This window comes from Carassius auratus, chromosome 25 (genome assembly GCF_003368295.1).
Source record: "Carassius auratus strain Wakin chromosome 25, ASM336829v1, whole genome shotgun sequence".
Classification (NCBI taxonomy): Eukaryota; Metazoa; Chordata; class Actinopteri; order Cypriniformes; family Cyprinidae; genus Carassius; species Carassius auratus.
In genome coordinates, this window is record NC_039267.1 from 21,493,909 (window position 1) to 21,515,237 (window position 21,329).

General features: G+C 39.1%; 1 protein-coding gene across 5 annotated transcripts in view; it reads right to left on the reverse strand.

Moving 5' to 3' along the window:
• Positions 1-2,004: 2,004 nt before the first annotated feature.
• Positions 2,005-21,329, reverse strand: part of ano5a (anoctamin 5a) — a 34,632-nt gene continuing 15,307 nt past the window's right edge. For 4 of the 5 annotated variants that reach the window (XM_026203342.1, XM_026203340.1, XM_026203338.1 and 1 more), the window contains 15 exons: positions 19,926-20,036; positions 19,697-19,812; positions 17,407-17,541; positions 17,116-17,221; positions 16,946-17,006; positions 15,789-15,940; positions 12,759-12,839; positions 11,085-11,313; positions 10,590-10,759; positions 10,338-10,435; positions 10,007-10,137; positions 6,674-6,879; positions 5,392-5,594; positions 5,188-5,293; positions 2,005-4,236 (listed from right to left, as the gene is read on the reverse strand). In XM_026203342.1, coding sequence (XP_026059127.1) covers positions 4,000-4,236; positions 5,188-5,293; positions 5,392-5,594; positions 6,674-6,879; positions 10,007-10,137; positions 10,338-10,435; positions 10,590-10,759; positions 11,085-11,313; positions 12,759-12,839; positions 15,789-15,940; positions 16,946-17,006; positions 17,116-17,221; positions 17,407-17,541; positions 19,697-19,812; positions 19,926-20,036 — 2,142 coding nt within the window. In that variant the 3' untranslated portion in view covers positions 2,005-3,999. Of the gene's footprint in view, positions 4,237-5,187; positions 5,294-5,391; positions 5,595-6,673; positions 6,880-10,006; positions 10,138-10,337; positions 10,436-10,589; positions 10,760-11,084; positions 11,314-12,448; positions 12,524-12,758; positions 12,840-15,788; positions 15,941-16,945; positions 17,007-17,115; positions 17,222-17,406; positions 17,542-19,696; positions 19,813-19,925; positions 20,037-21,329 lie in introns of all 5 variants that reach the window. The other variant, XM_026203339.1, reaches the window with a different exon arrangement.

A 21,329-nucleotide genomic window follows, 5' to 3' on the forward strand; every position in this document is an offset into this window, starting at 1 on the left:
ATGGGCTCTTGGGACGAGACAATAGAGTAGGACATCGGTGGGGGTCAAATATTTATTTAATTTCATTAATTCGAGAAAATTCCACGTAGAGGATCACACCGAATCCAGTCGGTTTAATAATTTAGGGTAGGGCAGTGGTTCTGAACCCTGTCCTGGAGCACCCCAGCCCTGCACATTTTGTACGTCTGAAGAAAAAGACTTGTGTTTTGTAAGTCGAATAATGACCACAAGCGGGCGCACAAAAATTACATACACAATTACATATAAAATGCATTTTTTTAATTAGCATGCTTTTCTATTTCAGCTTCTATTGTAAATTTAATACGCTTATTTTTTGCAGAAACAAACACTCACACAAAGAAAATTTTTTTTTAATATATTTATTCAGTAAAGATTTTAGACACATAAACCAAAATGTCACTTAATATAGGTCTATATATATATATATATATATGTTTGGCTTTTTACAACTTAATTTGACCATAAATAAAAACTTACAATTAATTTTAAATTAACAATCTTTGTTATACTAATATTGAAAGCTTTATGTAATTTTTTACATCAGCGGTCTAAAACACTTTTTCATCAATTTATTCATCAAACGGACAACGAACAAGTTGACTTCAAGAATTTGAAGTTCAGTGTTTTAACGGAGCAAACAGAAAGAGAGTTCTATATTATAGCTCTATAAATGAAGCATACAGACGAACGTTTCTGAACACAAAGCACGTGCTGTCAGTGTTTTCAGCCACTAGAGGCCGCCCTCGCACTGTGCAATGAAAACAGAGCCTTCTCAGCCGCTCCAGCAAAGGACCAAACGCGGAAAACTATTGGCATGGATTTTTGCCGATAAACGATTGTTACAGCAATCAACTATCAGTGCTGAATAATCGGTAAAACCGATAAATCGGTCAACCTCTAGTAGGGGCGGAGCCAGGATGTAAACATTCGGAGCTTAGTCCAAACCTAGGGGGTCCAGGGGCATACTCCCTTGGGGAGATTTTTTTCCCCATCTTCCTTGATTCAACTCCAGATCAGCTGGACTACCTGGGGATGGAGTCGCCATTCTCTGGGGAGAGTAAACGGTCACATCGGCTGCATGATTGAGCTTCCCTGGGAACCAAAACAGATGAGGCCCTGTCCAGTGTCCCAAGGATGCCTGTCCATTGCACGACATGCCTAAGCCTGACCTGAAGGCATCTGTTGTGACAACGACATGCCAGAACACCTGTAGGGCATCCCGGGCCATAGAAATCCAAAGTCTGACCAGTCATCCAGACAGCTGAGGATCATGTTGCCAACTTCATATAACGGAGCAAAGGCACCCGCCACAATCTTCTTAAAGACACAGGATGACTGGAACATCCCGAAGGGGAGGACCATGTACTGCCTAGTTAATTCCCCAATCCAAACCATAGGAACTGCCTGTGCCAATAAAGAATCGAGACATGAAAATACACATCCTTAAGGTTGACTGCTGCAAACCAATTTTGGGGCTAATTACGCGCTACTGCGTCGACATCTTGAACAGTAGCTTGTGAAGGGTCCAGTTCAAGACTCTCAGATACAGGATTGGCTGAAGGCCACCGTCTTTCTGCCAACAGCTTACAGACTTTGGAGGGGAGATGAAGACAATTAGTAAAAGTGGCAGTGTTTTGTGTGCACAGGTGTACTGCAACAGCTCTCTCAGCTTGCAGGACTTCAAGTATCAGCTGTTAATGTTTTGGGTGTCAGGACCGCAGGACATATTCAGAGGTCTTGTGGAGTCGATGCATCAATGAATCAGAGCTGTTCTAGCAGCAAAAGGGAAACCTACACGATATTAGAAAGGTGGTGATAATACTGTGCCTGACCAGTGTAGAAAGTGTCATAAATCATATGTGCAGTACTGACCCATCAGTCTTAAGGAGCTATGAAGCAAACCTTACGTCATTATCTCTCAAAACCCCTTCAATTCACATAAGAGTCAAAGCAATGTCCATAACAATCAAACACTTGAGGGTATCTGGTGAATTCAATAGTTTATTTGGGTGACTTAAGTATGAAAAACCGAGTCCATTTCTGGTACATTAGCAGTACAGAAAAACACACTTGGATTTATATCCACATCCAAAATAACCATGCATAAAAATAAGCATAAAATCAACTTAAAACAGTAAATGTCAAGAAAGAAAGAAAAAACAGAAAAAGGATAAGGCATAATCATTGATCATTAGATCCTACAGAACAGCTCTAGAACTGAAATTGCAGATTTGTTTTCATTTTTAAATTACAGATAATGTTTTACTGATAAATGGCTTTTCACCTCATAGCACAGCTTGCAGATTGTCAGTTACAGAAACCAAAAGTGAATAACATTTTTATGAATAACAGTTCTTATTATGTGAAACAGTGACTAGATTCTTCATATCTGAACCAGAGACCGAAAACAAAATATTTACACAAAATATCATGATTTCCAACTTAAATATTCAAGTCACAAATAACAGCAAATGCATATGTTTTCCATCATCATTAGCATATATACATGTCAGACTGTCAGCTGTTCATGGTCCGCATTATAACTTTTGATTTGAAGTCTGATTTGAAGTACAGTGCCAAATGAATGACCAGATTGGCATATTATGAATGAATCACAGATTTGTGCAGATTCAAAGGGTCGTTAGTCACAAGTCTTTCTTCAATAACACTGAGATAAATTACTCCTCATTAAGTGCTTTGTGCAAAACAAACTCAGAGTGACACTGGCCTTCTGACCAGGAAAACACAGTAAATCAATTAGAAATGAAGCACAAATATACACTCAACATGGAGATTGTGTTTTAATAAAGGCACATATATTATCTTTGCCATTCAAATCACCGGAGCAACTTTGGCTTTGAGAAGATTTTGTAAAGCTTTAAAGTGCAGATTATCTGTAACTATGAACGCAGGGTGAGAACGGCTGCCTCTGTCACCTGAACAGCACAGCTACAGCAAGAGTGTTGTTAGTGTGCATATTTAGATACGGATCTACTCATGTTTGGCATATAGTCTCTTTTTTTGCATACAATTTCCAGTAATTAAAATAAATCTAGCATTAAAGGATGCTTTAAAAATCAGTATTGGCGCCGCATCAAGCTATGAAGTAATACTGCAAAATAATAGTGACAGTTCGTCTTAAATATTGTACAAGTTTTATCAAAAAAGAAAATACACAAAATTTACTAAAAAAAGAAACGCTAGTATGTAATTGAAAAAAACTTTTTTCCTGAAAACCCTTTCTTTATACGTGAACTCAGAACATACAGTAAATAGGAGTGTTTAATATGTATGTCTCAACGTAAAGGATCCATGCATATGTCTATGGTATTAAGGCTTTTTATATTTGGTAAATTAAAGGCATTCTTAACAATAAAGCTTGTCACTCAGTACTTACATTTTGACACTGTGTGAAAGAGACACTCATCTATGCCATAATTCAGAGTAATTCACACAAAACCTGAAACGTCCAGTTTATATTTTAGTTTTGGGCTGAAATCTTAGCTTGCTATTTCAGCTGCCAGACTTTCACACAGAGTTTCATACAGATCATAAACAGTCTGCATTTATGTTTGTAGTGTCTATAAGAGACAAAAGCGTGAGAGAACCTAACTGTTCTTGAAGAGTGCAAGTGTCATTCTGCATAGACAGAAACTGAGTTACAGCTCGTGTGGCTTTAGGTAGAGCTAAATGCATTTAAACATTATCATACTTCTTTTATATAAACTTTTCCTTCATGTAGGCATGTCTCAGAGGTCACATGACTGAAAATGAGGGCTTTGGGAAACATATCATAGTCGAGGAAAACCCCAAAACAGTGGATGTGGTATGAAAAAAAACTATCAAACATAAACTGAGATATTAGGAACCAGTGGTGTGTGTTTCTGTGTTGAAATGGAGAGGATTGGTTTGAGACATGGGCTGACAGAAAGCTTTCGTGTGCTAGTGTCAAGGTCAGGAGAGGTCAGGCAGGCTGTGTTAGGTCAGACAGTCTGATAACACCTCCAGCTTCACCGGCGCGGCCGCTGTGGTGGGACACGTGCACTGCTCGATGTTCGAACCGTTCTGGCTGAGCTGGATTTTGAGTTTTTCCAGCTCGTAGTTGTGCAGGTACTCCTGGATGAGGTACCGCTCGCGCTTTATACGGGCTTTCACTTCGGACGGCACGTCGGGGATCAACCATGCCACAAAGAACTTCACCACAAACACCACATGCTGGAGGGAAGAAGAGTATTGGGACAAGTTTACTACTTATTTCGGCACTGATGACAAAAATGTATCGGAGATCAAAATGTTACAAACCGATACATTTATAGAACCAATGAAGCAATTAGTCAGGGTGTAACTTCTTTATCATATTATTTTGACTATTGTAAATAGAGGTCGACTAATGTGTTGGTTTTGCCGATTAATCGGCACTGATAGTTGATTGCCGGAAATATCGGTTATCGGCAAAAATCCATGCCGATAACTTTCCGGGTTGCTTCCTTTGATGGAGCAGCCGAGAAGGGTCTGCTGTCATTATATAGTATGTTGCAGAAAATGATGAACACCATGTGCTGTTTGTTTTGACATGTAAGGCCACGCGCTGGCTTCAAACATGGGTTTAGATGCAGCCGACAAAAAATGATGCCATGCAACAGAGACCATTTATATAGTTTTGCATTAAATTACATTATATTTGACCCAAATCAATGTTAATGTACACCATTTGTTTTTTTTAATTTCAACATTTACTATGACAAGTACATTTTGTACATTTTAAAGTTTATTCTTTTAACATTACATAAACCGTGAAATAACTGCACTTCTAGTGTATTTCAAATCGTAAAAGCACATTTTAAAAACAACTACTTGAAGATAATATATTAACAAAATAAAAGAGCACTTAAATGTACTTAACTAAAAGTGTTTCTATGTTTCTTAACATAATTTAATAACATTTTGAAAAGATCACGTTGTAATGTCAAATAAAATCTTTTACTTTTAAGTTTGATTTATATTTCCTTATTATCATAGGACAGTGTAGATTTAAGGTGTATTAACTTTTTCATTTTAATACATTTTTAATTCAGTTTGTAAGTATGTATATTCCTTAAAAGTATTTTTAAAGCATGCTAGGTGTTATTTTTGACTCAGGAATGAAGATAATTTGAGAGCTCATACCTCCATGATGATGATAAAGGCTAATCTGGCAGCGAGAATGTGCCAGAACTGCATGTTGTGAACGTACTGTTTCTCATGTCCGGGAGGGTAGCGGTAGTCACGATACCTGCAGCATCCACACAGCATTCATGTGTATTATATACATTTACCAGTGTCAGGATAAATCTATCATTTAAAGACTCTGGATAAGCTACACAACCGTACCTGCAGGTGGTGATGTTGGAGCTGAAGAACCAGTCGGGGTTTTCGCTATCCTCTGGACTGTTCTCTGGTTTGAACTGTGAGATGTTGAAGAATGAAAGGCTGTTGTTGATGTATCCTTCCATCATGCCCTCATTAACCTCGTAATACACGTACTTATACACCAGTCGAGGGATCATGTCGGATGTGAATGACACAATGAAAGCCTGAAAGGCAAATAAATCACATTTAATGCTGTTACACGTCATAATTCCATATCAAAGTTTCATTACCAGTTTATAAGCAACTTAAAGGCTATAGAACTACTGAAAATAATAGAGTAAAGATGGAAGTAGGGCTGTCACTAATGATTATTTAGGTAATCGAGTAATCTATTGATTATTCTGACAATTAATCGAGAAATCGGTTAATTCTTATTTTTGTATTTATTTTTTGGTAATAAATATAGATCTGAGTGAACAATAGCTTTTAAGATGAATTAAATACAGTACGTATATAATAGTAATGAGGCAATAATTAATTCTAATTAAGCGAGTAATCATATGGGTTTATTGAACAAAAAAAGTTATATTATTATGTATTACAAAAAATATAGCTAATGTACAATAGGTATTTACAACATTTAATTCAAATTTCCACTTAATCTTTAATATCTGGCCATTTCTTTATTGCAGAAATGCTAAAGCCACTGTAATTTCTTGAGTAACTCAAGAGTGACGGTTAGTATCTTGAGAAAAATATTGATGTATTCTCCTGTTTGTGTAATTTATAAACAATTTACCTTACAAATCTGATGAAATGGCACACATTGCGTTCCCAGATGAACCATAATAAACCCAAACTCACAACAATATGCAAAGATGGAGTTTGAGACACTCCACACATGTAAAGGATAACAGTTACATACCTAAACATGCATCACATTTATTTATTTAACTGAACCATTGAAGCATTTGTGAATTCACAGTAGAATTATACTTTATTATGGTTTTTAAATGTGTTTTATATAGCACGCAGCCTTGGAAAATGGTCTAATAATGCGTTTAATGGATTCTCGTCCGTCGAATGCACCACTTCTGGTATTTTGCCAGTTACTCGACACAGGCAAAAGGCAATCAATGATTTTTTTTTTATGGAGTACTTGATTGAATAGAGGTAGGTGGACTTAATATTAATGTAAGCTGGTTCTTGTTAAGGAACGACTCACTGAACAATCAGTTTGAATTGTTCAACAAACTCTGAAGTAGTCAAAGTGGTTCCTGGCTCATTTTTACTACAGACTCACATTGGTAACCACTGAGAAAACAGCAATCATGTTGAGGATCTCGTCCCATGCGCCGATGCTGTGCGCTTTGGCTGCGACGGGCCGGCGGAACTGAGTGGTGAATTTCCACGCATCCACTCGCACTTCCAAGATATTATTCATCAGAGCCAGCAGAGGAGCCAGCGGGAAAGAGGCCACAAACAGGGTGATGAAGCCAAACTGGATAACTGCAAACAAAGACGAGATGAGTTACAGCGCCATCTGTCAGTAAGACTGAGTCACTGCAGTTTAGTTTGTTTATATAGAAGTTGATGATGTATGGAGCCCCAGATATGACACACGAGAAAAAAAACTATATATATATTGTGTGTGAATGTGATATTAATGTGAATTAATGTGTATGTTTTCCTAATGCCTGTCAGCAATTTCATAAACCTCATCCTTTTTTCGTAGTGATAAAATACCTCTATTGCTGCTGTAATAAAAAAGTATGACAGAGTTGTTGTTTTTTTCTTGCATGTCATGTCTGGGGCTCTGTATTTATGATTTTAAGTGTTAATTAAGTTACTTTTAAATCATAGTCAATTTACAATTTGACAATTTGACATTTGACAAAGTTAAGCTACATTACTTTTAGATACTTGCCTTTAAAGATCAATTTGATAAAGTAATTAGCAATACTAAAAGTTGTGTAAGACTTAACATCAACAAAAAAGAAACATATTTACCACTATCACTTTCAGTTCTCAAAGGTGTTGTGAACAAATGTTTTGTATGTGTTTTATGGCCTTATTTCAGTGATTTAATAATAGTTTTTTTTTTTTACAAACACTGATAAACCACACATAAACATGTTGCTTACATATTATTGTAGCCCAGTTTCTGCTGAATACAGTATAATCAGACTTTAGTCATTAATATGTTTTTAAGATACCGCTGTGTTTGACAGGAATGGAAACCAGGCTGTGATGGACAGTGGATTGTACTGTTGTTTAACAACATGCCAATGATCACATTCAACAGACAAAAAGTCCATAAAACTTTGAAAAATAAGACAAGTGCAAAGACATTAATCTCATCCCTCACAGCCTTTTATTCCACGGTATCTACAATGACATATATTATGTAAGCAAAAACTTTTATTATGAATACGGTTAATCGTGATTAATCATTTGACAGCACTAATAACAATATATTTAATATATAAATGTTACATATTTTTCTTGAATATAAACATGCCTGTTGTTTGTATTTAGGTCCCACTTTACATACATGTGTACTTACACAGTAACAAGATGTGTGTGTAGTATGTAACCACAGTGTAAGTACACATTGGTAAATAGTATCTACATCTCTAATGCTTGTGTAACTACACACATGTAACAACTCACTTAATTGTATGTATAAGTACAAATGTGAAACAGGACATTGGTAACAACACTTTTTGGTAATAAAAGTTAAAATGTGTAACGGGACTAACAGCACTTTTTTGTAAAGAAAGTGTTACAATTTAGCTTTATCATGTAATGTTATACAGCATTACATGATAAAAGGAACCTAACCCTAACCAAACCTACCCATCTCCACCCCCGGATCCCACTTCACCCCTAAACCTACCCATCTCCACCCCCCGGATCCCACTTCACCCCTAATCCTACCCATCTCCACCCCCGGATCCCACTTCACCCCTAAACCTACCCATCTCCACCCCCCGGAACCCACTTCACCCCTAAACCTACCCATCTCCACCCCCCGGAACCCACTTCACCCCTAAACCTACCCATCTCCACCCCCCGGATCCCATTTCCACCCCTAAACCTACCCAACTCCACCCCCCGGATCCCACTTCACCCCTAATCCTACCCATCTCCACCCCCCGGATCCCACTTCACCCCTAAACCTACCCATCTCCACCCCCCGGAACCCACTTCACCCCTAAACCTACCCATCTCCACCCCCCGGAACCCACTTCACCCCTAAACCTACCCATCTCCACCCCCCGGATCCCATTTCCACCCCTAAACCTACCCAACTCCACCCCCCGGATCCCACTTCACCCCTAAACCTACCCATCTCCACCCCCCGGATCCCACTTCACCCCTAATCCTACCCATCTCCACCCCCCGGATCCCACTTCACCCCTAATCCTACCCATCTCCACCCCCCGGAACCCACTTCACCCCTAAACCTACCCATCTCCACCCCCCGGAACCCACTTCACCCCTAAACCTACCCATCTCCACCCCCCGGATCCCATTTCCACCCCTAAACCTACCCAACTCCACCCCCCGGATCCCACTTCACCCCTAAACCTACCCATCTCCACCCCCCGGATCCCACTTCACCCCTAAACCTACCCATCTCCACCCCCCGGAACCCACTTCACCCCTAAACCTACCCATCTCCACCCCCCGGAACCCACTTCACCCCTAAACCTACCCATCTCCACCCCCCGGAACCCACTTCACCCCTAAACCTACCCATCTCCACCCCCCGGAACCCACTTCAGCCCTAAACCTACCCATCTCCACCCCCCGGAACCCACTTCACCCCTAAACCTACCCATCTCCACCCCCCGGATCCCACTTCACCCCTAAACCTACCCATCTCCACCCCCCGGAACCCACTTCACCCCTAAACCTACCCATCTCCACCCCCCGGAACCCACTTCACCCCTAAACCTACCCATCTCCACCCCCCGGATCCCATTTCCACCCCTAAACCTACCCAACTCCACCCCCCGGATCCCACTTCACCCCTAAACCTACCCATCTCCACCCCCCGGATCCCACTTCACCCCTAAACCTACCCATCTCCACCCCCCGGAACCCACTTCACCCCTAAACCTACCCATCTCCACCCCCCGGAACCCACTTCACCCCTAAACCTACCCATCTCCACCCCCCGGAACCCACTTCACCCCTAAACCTACCCATCTCCACCCCCCGGAACCCACTTCACCCCTAAACCTACCCATCTCCACCCCCCGGAACCCACTTCACCCCCAAACCTACCCATCTCCACCCTCCGGATCAACTGGTTCCAATCACTCTTATACATATTGTTGTTACAAAATGTAGTGATATGATTCCTGTTACATAAGTACTAGGTGACGTGAAAAAAGTGTTTCCTGTTTCCTGTTACACATTTGTACTTACACAAACCACCTTGAGTTTTGTTACATGTGTGTAGTTACAGAAATATTACCAACGTGTACTTACACTGTGGTTACATACTACATACACATTTAGTTAGTAGGTAAGTACACAGGTATTAGGGACACTTTATAATATATATGTAAATATGATAACGTATTTAAAGTTAGTTTTTCAGCCCTGATGTACTGTAGCTCACCCATCTCCAGGTACTCGTAGAAGAGGCCGAGCTGACTGAAGCCCTGCAGGTCATGATCCTGCTCCCAGCGGCTGTACAGACTCTCCGGATGTTTCCGTGCACTTCTGCTCACCCACCAGTTACACAGCCAGCTACACACAGACAGACATATATAAAACACCACCCACTAACAACACACACACAAACACATGGACATGCACAGGAACACATATTACATGCATCTGCTTTCTTGGTTTACTATCATCAAAATAGACACTACATACAGTATATACCATGTTCATGCAACAGATTATAAGAGTTGTGAATGTGTGATTATGTCATGTGGACTTACGGGACGAGAGCTTCCTGTATGTTCCCCCACACCTGTTTACCCACCATCACGATCACTAACTGAGTGGTTAACTCGATCAAACAGCCGCCTGGCTCGCACTGCAAACACATTTACGATGATCAGAAATAAACCGACCTAATAAGTAACTATACTCAATTAATATCAGAGAACCAATGGCAATAACAAATGCATAACAAAGGTTTGAAAAGTAAATAATGGCATGGAGAAGAACTCGTGGGCTCTCAGGTTTACCTCTTCATTTCTCCACTTGCCGAACATGTAGGAATAGTCTCCAGGGTAGCCCACGAATTTGCCCTTGAAAAAGGCGACGTAGAAGCAAGAGGAATAGTAGTTGACAAACTGGAAGAGGAACATCTTCACCGTCAGCTTGTTCTCGTACTCCACATGGGTTTTGGGAACCTCTGCAGACAGAAGAACAAGCACAAAAATATTTACATTACGGAAATACTTTATTAACTGAATATACGATTGTTTCTCTTATTGTTTATTTCAAGATAAAGAACGCTAAACGAATCGACTCTAACAAATCAGAAACTAGAAAGGTCAAATAAATGCAATAAATTAACACGTTTTAAAATCGAAACCAACAACAACAATAACAAACAATAATCTAATATTGTTTTTTTAGTTATTGTTTTAATTGAAATGGGTCATTTGAAATGTTTTAAAGCTTTTAGGTGGAAAAAAAGATGCTGGGAGTCCCATATATACTTCCTAAAGTCTCACCCATATCAGTGATCCTTATAGCTACGCGCTCATACAGGAAGTTCAGGATCATGATGATGACGAAGTTGATGCAGGAAGCCGTGACGGATGTGGCGAACTGCGGCGTGATAAGGTTTCCAATCAAATCCATCTTATTGGTGGGGCTGTCCTTCATGATGCTGGCAAACGCCGCAAACACCGCCAGACGGTACGCGATCACACCCACTATACTGGCGATGATCAGAGAGATCTGGGGTTGGGAGTTAGAGAGGTACTCGTCATACACACACACACACACACAACTCACTCGCTGCAGTTACTATTACTACTCAATTATCCATGCAAAAATATTGTTAAACAAGGAAATCTGAATTATGAACAAGCGGTGCTTACTAGGACACGTCAGAACAGTGAAATGCTACATGCTGGTAAAAGCATGCATGTTCTACAGCAAACATCAGATTTACTGATTTAACTTACTTACTGCTGTGTGATTATGTGGCCATACAGTCCAGCGACTTATTAACATTCAATATTGAGTCTTACCCATATCATGCCATGACTATCTGCTATACAGTATAATATTTGTATATATTAGCTCTGTTCCAAAACTATACGTCCGTCCAAATTTACATACTTCTACACTATGGCTTTCTTTTTTTTTTTTTGTATGTATGTAAAGTGTGTAAGAGTGCCTTTCTTCAATGCCTGGAATATACACATTACAAAGAGAGAAAAAACATGTTAGCATGTCGCTAAGCTAACAACGCTAATAAGCATGAAAGTACATAGCAAGTGCAAATATTGGGTAAACAGACTACTGCTACATAATGTTCTAGATATATTTCAGTATTAATAACAGTTGTATATGATGTCCTAAACTGTCATATGTAGGTAGTTAGCTAACTGTAGTAACAGAGCCAATATATTCAGTGGGGGTCAAAAATCTGAGACAACTAGTGAAAATGCTTCTGCATATATATATGTATGTATATTAACAGAAATTCTTGTATTTGGTGTGCCTCCCTTTTGCTTTAATGTCTAAAGCTAAACAAAACCTCAAGTTTCTCATTAGCATGATTAGAAGTTCCACAGACATTAAACACATTTGCGTTTTGATGCAGAATCTTACTATTATTATTATTTGTTCACAATATCATAACATGTATCTTGTTTAAATATCTGGAAACCTTGAAGATTCCCACTTTAATTCAATTTTGAATGCCATTGTTGTCTAGGACCTTTGGACCCCACTGTATTTTGATTTTTGTACATCGTTGGCATTATTGTGCTAATATAGAAAGGTGCTTAAAACAATTTGACACAATTATTCTTCACTACATGAAATGATTATACCAAAAGTAGCAGATGGTTGTGATGCTCACCCAGAAGAGGACGGTGGCCCCGGACAGTACTGAACGAGCACACTTGCTTGTTAGAGGTAAATAAGGCTCCATCTCCTACACAGCAAGCAAGCACAGCAGGGATCATGAGCGAGCCCCAGCACACACCTGGCACACATCCTAATCTAGCACTGTCCACACGGCTGTGTGCGAGGACTCTTCCTGTTTCTATCGAGTCTATGACTACAGTCTTTCAAAGCTGCGGTCACACTGCAAGCAGGCTGCTAATGCTACACACTCTCACACACACAGCAATCTCATCTACAGTATGGTCATCCTGAGCCTGCCTTACCCACAACACAACAGTGGCCCAGCACAGGATAAACCTGCCTGCTTTATCAGCTGGGCTCTGCTCTAGAACCCACTCCAGCTCCTACACGATACGAACACAGCCAAACAAACACGCACATTATCTAGTTTCTCTGTTGGCTCGTGGATAAACCAACCTTGACTACCGACTCAACACCGAAGCGACTGTGTAGCTTCATATTCTGCCCATTGTCTGTCATATTATAATATTTGGACCTCAAGAGGATCTTTTATAAATCTAACATACTCAAACCTAATATACGTGACCCTGAACCACATTATAAGGGTTTTATTTTTTATTTTTTTCTAAATAAATAAGCTTTTAATTGTAATATGGTCTGTAAGGAAAATATTCGGGCAAGATTTAATCATTTGAATTATCTCAGGGTGCCAAAAAGGCTAGACAAGATTATTTTCCATGTTTCCATGTTTCGCTTGTTTAAAGCAAAAATGTAACACAACTTTTTACATTTCGGAAACAAAGCATAATATTTACTTGTCAAGTAAATGCATCTTGATACAATAATTGTTAGACATTTATAGAATATTGTTTTTTGCAGTGTACAGATTTGTCACTTATGGGCCGTTCACACAGAATGTATTTTTGCATCGAAAAACATGAAACACAGCATTCAGGAATGTTTTTTTTTTTTAAGGGCAGGGCAAAATGCCTCTTGTGCTATGTTTCTGTCAAATAAAATGATGCAGCTTGCTAATTTAAAATCTTGAAATGTGTGCCCCGCCTCTGCAGTCTTGTGATTGGTCCGCTGATTTGGAGCTGACATTGATGAGTGGCACTGTGTGTAAAAGTTGAAATTCCTGTCTTAAAATGTGGTGCTCATGTGTGAGACACTGCATGAGATGCAAGACACGAGTACAATGGTCATACATCCATCTAGTGCACATTTACATTGAATAATAATGGAAAAGTAGCACACTGGAATGTAAAACACATTTGAACTATTATACCAAAACCTTGTTATGTCCATCCATCACAGCCTAATCTTAATTTCGTCAAATTAATTATGCCATCTAAACTGTCTAATATAAACGTTTTCTGACTAGCCTCGTAATCTTTTTGACTCGCCTCATTTGAAATATTGTCTAATACAAACGTAAGATTAAAATATATATATATATATATTTTAAAGCTAATATAAAATCGACTAAAGGAACAGTCAAAAATCAGTGATGAAAGGCTGCAATACAAGTTTAGCAAAGTTACATTCAGAACGAAGGATGAAATTCAAGAAAATAACACAATGGACATTTACAATAAGTAAACAATACATTGACAATTATCCATAGAATAAAAAAAAATAAAAATAGTATCTACTGTATAATTACCCATGTTTTACATCAGTGTTCCTCATTCATGATCCTGAACGAGAGTATGCTGCCTTCATGTGACATCAGAAGTACCGAAAACACACGTTACCTCGTTAGAAATTGGACACGAGCAGCCTCTCAAGCAGTATTTACTACCGGCAAACTAACACCTAATTTTGATTCTCAAGTTTCTCAGTTAGACGGGCCATAAACATTAAACTTTTATATTTTTTTCCCACAACAGCTACATTACTTTCTTTTGTTGATAAAGTCATCAACATAGGGTGTAAAGGCACACGTTTTCGTATTGAAAATTATCGGTATGTGTGATTAGGTTCGTTACGCATGAGTGTTTCTTATCAAAGAAACATAGGGTATTTCTGTTTTCATTACTATATTTCCTTTATATACTTTGGTAAAAAAAAAAAAGTCTCATCAATAAATGCTGTTTTGATGCGATTTACATGTTTGCATATATAACCGATAACTTAATTTTAAAATTAATTTAAAATCTTTTTTTTTTTTCCAAGTAATATCAGTCAAACTGCAATTGGGTTGTTTTGATTAAGTAATAATAACTTAAAGACAGTTAATTTACAACATTAAAGTTCATTGAAAGTATGTTTTTTTGCAAGTTAAATGTTTGTTTTATAGCAAAAGCAGATAACTCCACATTTCATGTTTTAGAGTTTTAAAAACACTTTTTTAATCCTTGTAATCTCCTCAGATGACCATGTAGATGCCTGACGAACGTTGTTGTGATCATAAACTGTATGGTTGTGATCACGCGCAGTTCTCCCTCACCAATGTAATGCGCTGCTTCTGCAAGTTTCAATGAAATGTTTCGGCTTTTATTTTTCTTTTCACCCTGAAAAAAAGATATCACAGGCTCCTCAAGTTCATCAAAATTATCCATTCTCGATCACTTTTAGTCAGCTTTGATAAAACTCCTCTCAGCTAGCGTGTATTTCTAAAGAGAAAGTAGTCTTGTCACCTGACCTGAATACTGCGCAATGATTCACTAAAAGTGACTTATCGGCTACTGTTCACAAACAGCAAGGGCATTTATCGGTTTCTGCAGTAAAACATGAACTCACGATGCATTGAAAGTGACAATACCGGCTTTTTTGAAAAAATGTGTTTAGGGTTCAGATCACGCAATATGTGGTGAATAATGCACGGCAATTAGCTCAGCTTTTTTTTTTAAACCGTTTATCGGTTTCTACAAATTAACTATATATATATAGTTATATGCTATATATATATATATATATATATATATATATATACTTTTTTTTTAAGTAAATAGTAATTCAATTTAAGTTTGGGCTCAGTTGTTACTTGTGATCTTATAGTAATGTGGACCTTATAATTACAACTAGGAATAATTACAAGTAGGAAACTTCCAATAGCATGTGAAGGCAGCATTAGTTTAATCGAACTCTAATTAAACACAGCGGAATAATCTAAACCAAGTGTAAAAATGACAGCCTGGTGTTCTTGAGCACATCTGAAAATAAACTATGCAGATTTTTTTATTTATAAATAAATCTTTCGGAGACCACGAATGAGGAACCTAGCTCTATACGATCAAAACAATGATTTGCTGTAATCTAGTTATTCCTGGTAAAACTACACACTGAAAAATCTCTGGTTCAGAAGGTGATTAGACGTGTAAGCGTACTTGGGTGACGCGGTTGAGTCGGCGGTGGGTGCACTTGGTCTCGTATTCGGGTCTGAGCTGCATCTGTTGCTGCTCTTCCTCCATGTCCACCAGATCCCACTCGTACTCCAGTCGAGCCTGACGCCGCTTCCAGAACTCCAGGAACAGAGTCACTGACACCGGAGGAAACCAACACTTCAAACTCAGACACATGATACAGATACAGATCCTGGCTGCATACAGCGCTGCGGGGATGATGCACTTACGTATTTGAGCAATTCTGATGCTTCTTGGTCAAATAAGGTCAGTGTTTGACATAAGCTCAATATATAATCATGTTAACTCTACACCATCAAATACATCAGTGATAACCCTCTTTTTTTAAAGCTTTCACTTGTATTGAAAAAAGCAGTGTCTAAATGAGATCGTCACAGCAAAACTCATTTACTCACTAGTCACTACTTATTATATTCATACTCATACTTTCAGGGAAAATTTTTAATAAAGTCTAGAGAGTTGCCTGAAGCTTACGGGCGATGAAGTCATGTGATGTGACTGTAGTTCGTTTATAGCCTTCTCTTTAGGCTTCAAATAAAAGTTGTGTTCATGAGTGAAGATAATCACGTTGAACGAAAAGTGAGATAATCAAAAACTTTCTCTCTGCAAGTCTTTTTTGTTTTGTCGACAGAAGTGATGCTATAAAAACACATTATCACTGTAGCTCTCTTCTGAATCACACCGATGATGCCCCACTTTTGCATTCTCTGCATATTATGTATTATAGAAATTAGCATAATTTAAAACTAAAATGTTTTTTATGCAACCAGATATCACAATTTGCTAAATACAATACTTGCAGTAATTGCCTGACCGACAACATGAGTTATTTTACTAAATGTTTGAGAACAAGTATCATCTTTCACCATGAGGGGCAGTCAAAGTAAAAGAAAAGATTAAATATTGACCAACTTTAGGCAGTGTATGTGCCATTTTCATGATCATAATTAAATCTACATCCAAATATGAATACATGCTCTTAAATTATGGCTCATTCCTTTTTTACTGGCTGACCAACTGACATCAAACTGCATGAGGTATGATAATCGAAGGTGTGGGCAGTGATTTGAGCTAACACATACAGACACCGTTCTAGAAGAGTTACAAGAGGCTGTACTCACCCCATATCCCCATGAATATTGCAAAGAACACCGTCGCTGTGTTGTCAAACAGATACGATTGCTACAAGGCAATCAGATGTGCATTAATAAATACCCAAAATCAAGCTCCAGAAGTAAATAAATAAAAGACTCTGAATGACTAAAAGATGGACAGTTATTTCTTCACTCACCCATGAGGAGCTACAGGTTGTGTTGAGCTTCCAGTAGCCACATTTCTTATCACAGAGCGGACACATGATAATCTGCCCTCCAATGGTCTCATTACAGATCTCTTTACTGCACAAAAACACAAAGAGCTCTCAGAAACTGTTTCTGTGAACCCAGACTCAAAGTTACTACACTTCACTTGTGTTGTAGGCCTCAAGCCTTATGTTACATGCCATTGCGTTTCTAAAAACTGTCAGAGAAGTGTCATTCTTGTCAGTGCCACAAGGGGCGCTATAGCACCGACTTCTTCTCACCTCCAGACATTTTCATCAAAGCTGACCAACCCATAGATGAAACAGAACAGACCAACAACTGCGGCATAGGAGAGCATCTCTGTGTAGAAACCCAGCCAAGCGAAGTAGATGCCGATCTTCTCTCCATAGTACTTCCTGTGGTACAGGAAACACATTAGTCAAGGAAGCATCCATCCACTTGCTAAGTGTCAGCAAGACCTCACTTAGATTTAGAATAGATTTCACCTGTTTACTGATCATTTATTTAAAAAGAAACCTTGAGTTAATTTCTTCAATAAATCAGTGCAAAAAATGCATCAGCCTATTTGAGCTATGATACAAAATATTGCAGTGCTTTCAAAATGATATTACCGTATTTTTCGGACTATAAGTCGCACCTGAGTATAAGTCGCATCAGTCCAAAAATATGTCATGACGAGGAAAAAAACATAAGTCGCATTTATTTAGAACCAAGAACCAAGAGAAAACATTACCGTCTCCAGCCGCGAGAGGGCGCCGTGTGTCTTCAGTGTAGACTACAGGAGAACTGAGCAGCATAGAGCGCCCTCTCACGGCTGGAGACGGTAATGTTTTCTCTTGGTTCATTTCTCTTAGTTCATTTCTCTTGGTTCATTTCAAATTATTTTGATAAATCAGTCGCACCTGACTGTAAGTCGCAGGACCAGCCAAACTATGAAAAAAAGTGTGACTTATAGTCCGGAAAATACGGTAGGTTCCCTATATGCAACATTATACAAGATATGCGATGATGATTTGATGAAGCTAATTTTTGATGAAGCTTTGTGATAGCTACGCTAGACTGTTTGTACAGCAATATGTCGTTGTCATTGTAAAGGTGAAGGACTGGTTGAAGACTGAAAATGAAGACTGGTAACGATAAAATAAACCTACAACAATGACATTTTTTTCCCTTTCTCTTTGGAGTGTTACAAGCTCTTGGTGCAAAAGAAGATCTGTAAAGTTACAAAGACTGAAGTCTCAAATTCTTTATGAAAGTCAAGGCTTGTCCACACTCTCCTAAAATGCCTTGTTTAAACTCGCCCCCACATCTCTAGGTCACTGTGTGCGGAGACTTCTCGATGTTGTGGAGGAGACACTGTTTCATTGTGAAACCAAAGCTTAGTTTGGCCTTCCAAAAGATGCACCGTCCTGCATCCCCAAGCTGCTTAAAGTATTAGACTCGGCTACAAACAATAACATTCAATGCTAATATATTAAAAATGTGCTAAATCCCACTCATATTTCCCATCAATGTGCAAATACAAATACATATGAATACATGACATATACGTTTTAATAGACCAAAACTAACGCATGCAACAACAACTACTTTTGTGGAAAATGTACTATTGGAATACATTTTCATCGAGTATGCCTTTAATTGTAGTAAGAGACTGTTAAGAAAAACTTAATATTGTTAATAAACTTGGCAACTCAATTTTCACTCTTTTAAAGGCACAATATGTTTTCACAGCTAGAGGGCGCATATTCAAAACAAAGAAAGAAACAAAGGCGTAGTTTGATGAGTGTGGAATCATGGGAGTTGTGGTCTTTATCCCCACAGCCGATGCAATCCGACGGGACTCAGGCAGAAATCATGTTCATGCATGAGCTAAAGCTGTCGAAGGGAAACAAGGCTGAACGAGTGCCACACACGGCTCGAAAGCAGCGGAGCTTTTATTATGCCACAGTCGACCGCTTCTGCTTCTTCTGCTCGTGAGTATGTGAGGTAAAGCAGCGCTGTTTTATCATACTAGATACATTTGAAAGTTGTGTTATAATGCTACTCTGTGCAGGCGTCACCAGTCTCTAAAACACAACACATTAAAGCGTCTTTGGTGTTTCCATGTTTTCTACAAACTAGAGGGGTTATGACGTCATTGGACACAATGACCAGGGACGAGCAACTATTTAAAATTGATATTTCTCTGGATTTAATCATTCCTTGAATCATTTGGGATAACGTAAGTACACAAGTCAGCAAAATATATAACACTGTACTATTGGTTTTTGGAAATTTTAATTAATTATCCAGTGCCTTTAATGAATTGCACTGGATACACATCTGCACACTATTATCAGTGCACAAAACAGCTTTAATGAACACTGGCCCATCTCTACAAGGTCAAACAAGCAGACAGTGTATTAATGGTTAGTAGTTTACGCTATAATAGGATCAATTCTATATATATTTAATTTATAATTCTCTATATATATAATAATCATTTAATATATATAGCGCTATACTCACATATATAAATGAAGTTTTTGAATGGAGGAGTGGTCTCACCGTATGAGGTTGAGCGGCTGCTCCTTGTAAAAGCGGCTGAAGCGAGCCCAGTATTTATACAAGGCATAGCGTTCGCTCTCACAGTTCGCATCACGAGACCTGGTCCAGTACCTAGACTACAAAAACCACACATTGACATTAATGTTATGATCATTATTAAACCTTCTGAATCGTAAGTCTCGACAGGTTTGTGCCACTGAATGCACGTCTTCCTCTGTTAAAGCCTTACGTCATGCAGAGGGAAGGCAGCTGTGTAAGTCCCGTTGTTCAGCAGCCTCTTGATGCCCTTCTTATCCTTGTCATCTTTACTGTACGGACATCGGGAGAGGATGTAATATACCTACACGGAGAAGAGAAGAAACCAAGCCTTTGGTTACAGGGCTGCAGTGGAGGTTACTATAATGTCATATGTCATTATTAGGGGTGTAACGATACGCGTATTCGTATTGAACCGTTCGGTACGACGCTTTCGGTTCGGTACGCGGTACGCATTATGTATACCGAACGGTTCGTTGGAGTAATTAATTATATTTGAAAAAAAAAAAAAAGAGAGAGAAAGAAATATAATGATATGCGTTCAACAAGGTAGCCCAATAACCCAAACAATGTAACAGGCAACGCCCCTGACACTCCCGAAGAAGAAAAAAACACCATCTTATATGTTTATGTTAGGCTACTCAGCAGGCGCTCGCTCACTCAGTACACGCTGAAGGCTCGTTGCAAAATAGCCAATGCGTTTAACAGACTAGAAATGAGAAGATCCTCCAATAACCAACAGGTCTGGTGTTTGGGTGCACTTTGGATTCCCTTTAAGCTATAATGGTGATGGCAAGAGAGAGGTGGATAAAAAAACAACGGTATGTCGCATCTGCAACATGACAGGGTACACCAGCGGGATTACAAAAAAAAAAAAAAAAAAAAAAAACCAGCGGGAATATCTGGGATATATGCGTCAGTACTATCTGGGAAAAGACGAAAAAAAGGAGAAACATGCACGCAGCAAACTATCCCTACAGCATTTAGCCACTATAGCTTACAGGGAATCCAACCCAAACACCAGACCTGTTGGTTATTTTAGGATCTTATATTTCTGGTCTGTTAAAGGCATTCGACATTTTGCAACGAGCCTTCAGCGCGTGCTGAGTGAGCGAGCGCCTTAGGGGCCGTTCACATATCGTGCCTAAAAACGCATGGAAAACGCTAAGCGCGTCTTTCTCCTCCTTTCCAAAGCGCTCGGGCAGAAGCGCTCATGAGGCGTCTGTCTTTGCTAAGCAACAATGACGTGCTCTCTCCATGAGACGCGGAAATTTCAGCGAAGGATAAATGGATTTGCAGCTCTAAAAATCGCTTGCAGTAGCTCTGCTACTGAATTTATTTCAAAATTGCAATCCATATACAACTATGATCAGCTGTTCCTTCATCTTGGCTGAGCTCTCAACGTTGTTACGGGAAAGGATGAAGCTGATTGGTTGGTTCTTGTCACATGACCCGCGGTGCGCTTGCGGCATTCTGAAAAGTTGAGATGTTTTTACATTTTGCTGTATCTAAAACGTATCGAACCGAACCGTGACATCAGTGTATCGTATCGAACCGAACCGTGAATTTTGTGAACCGTTACACCCCTAGTCATTAT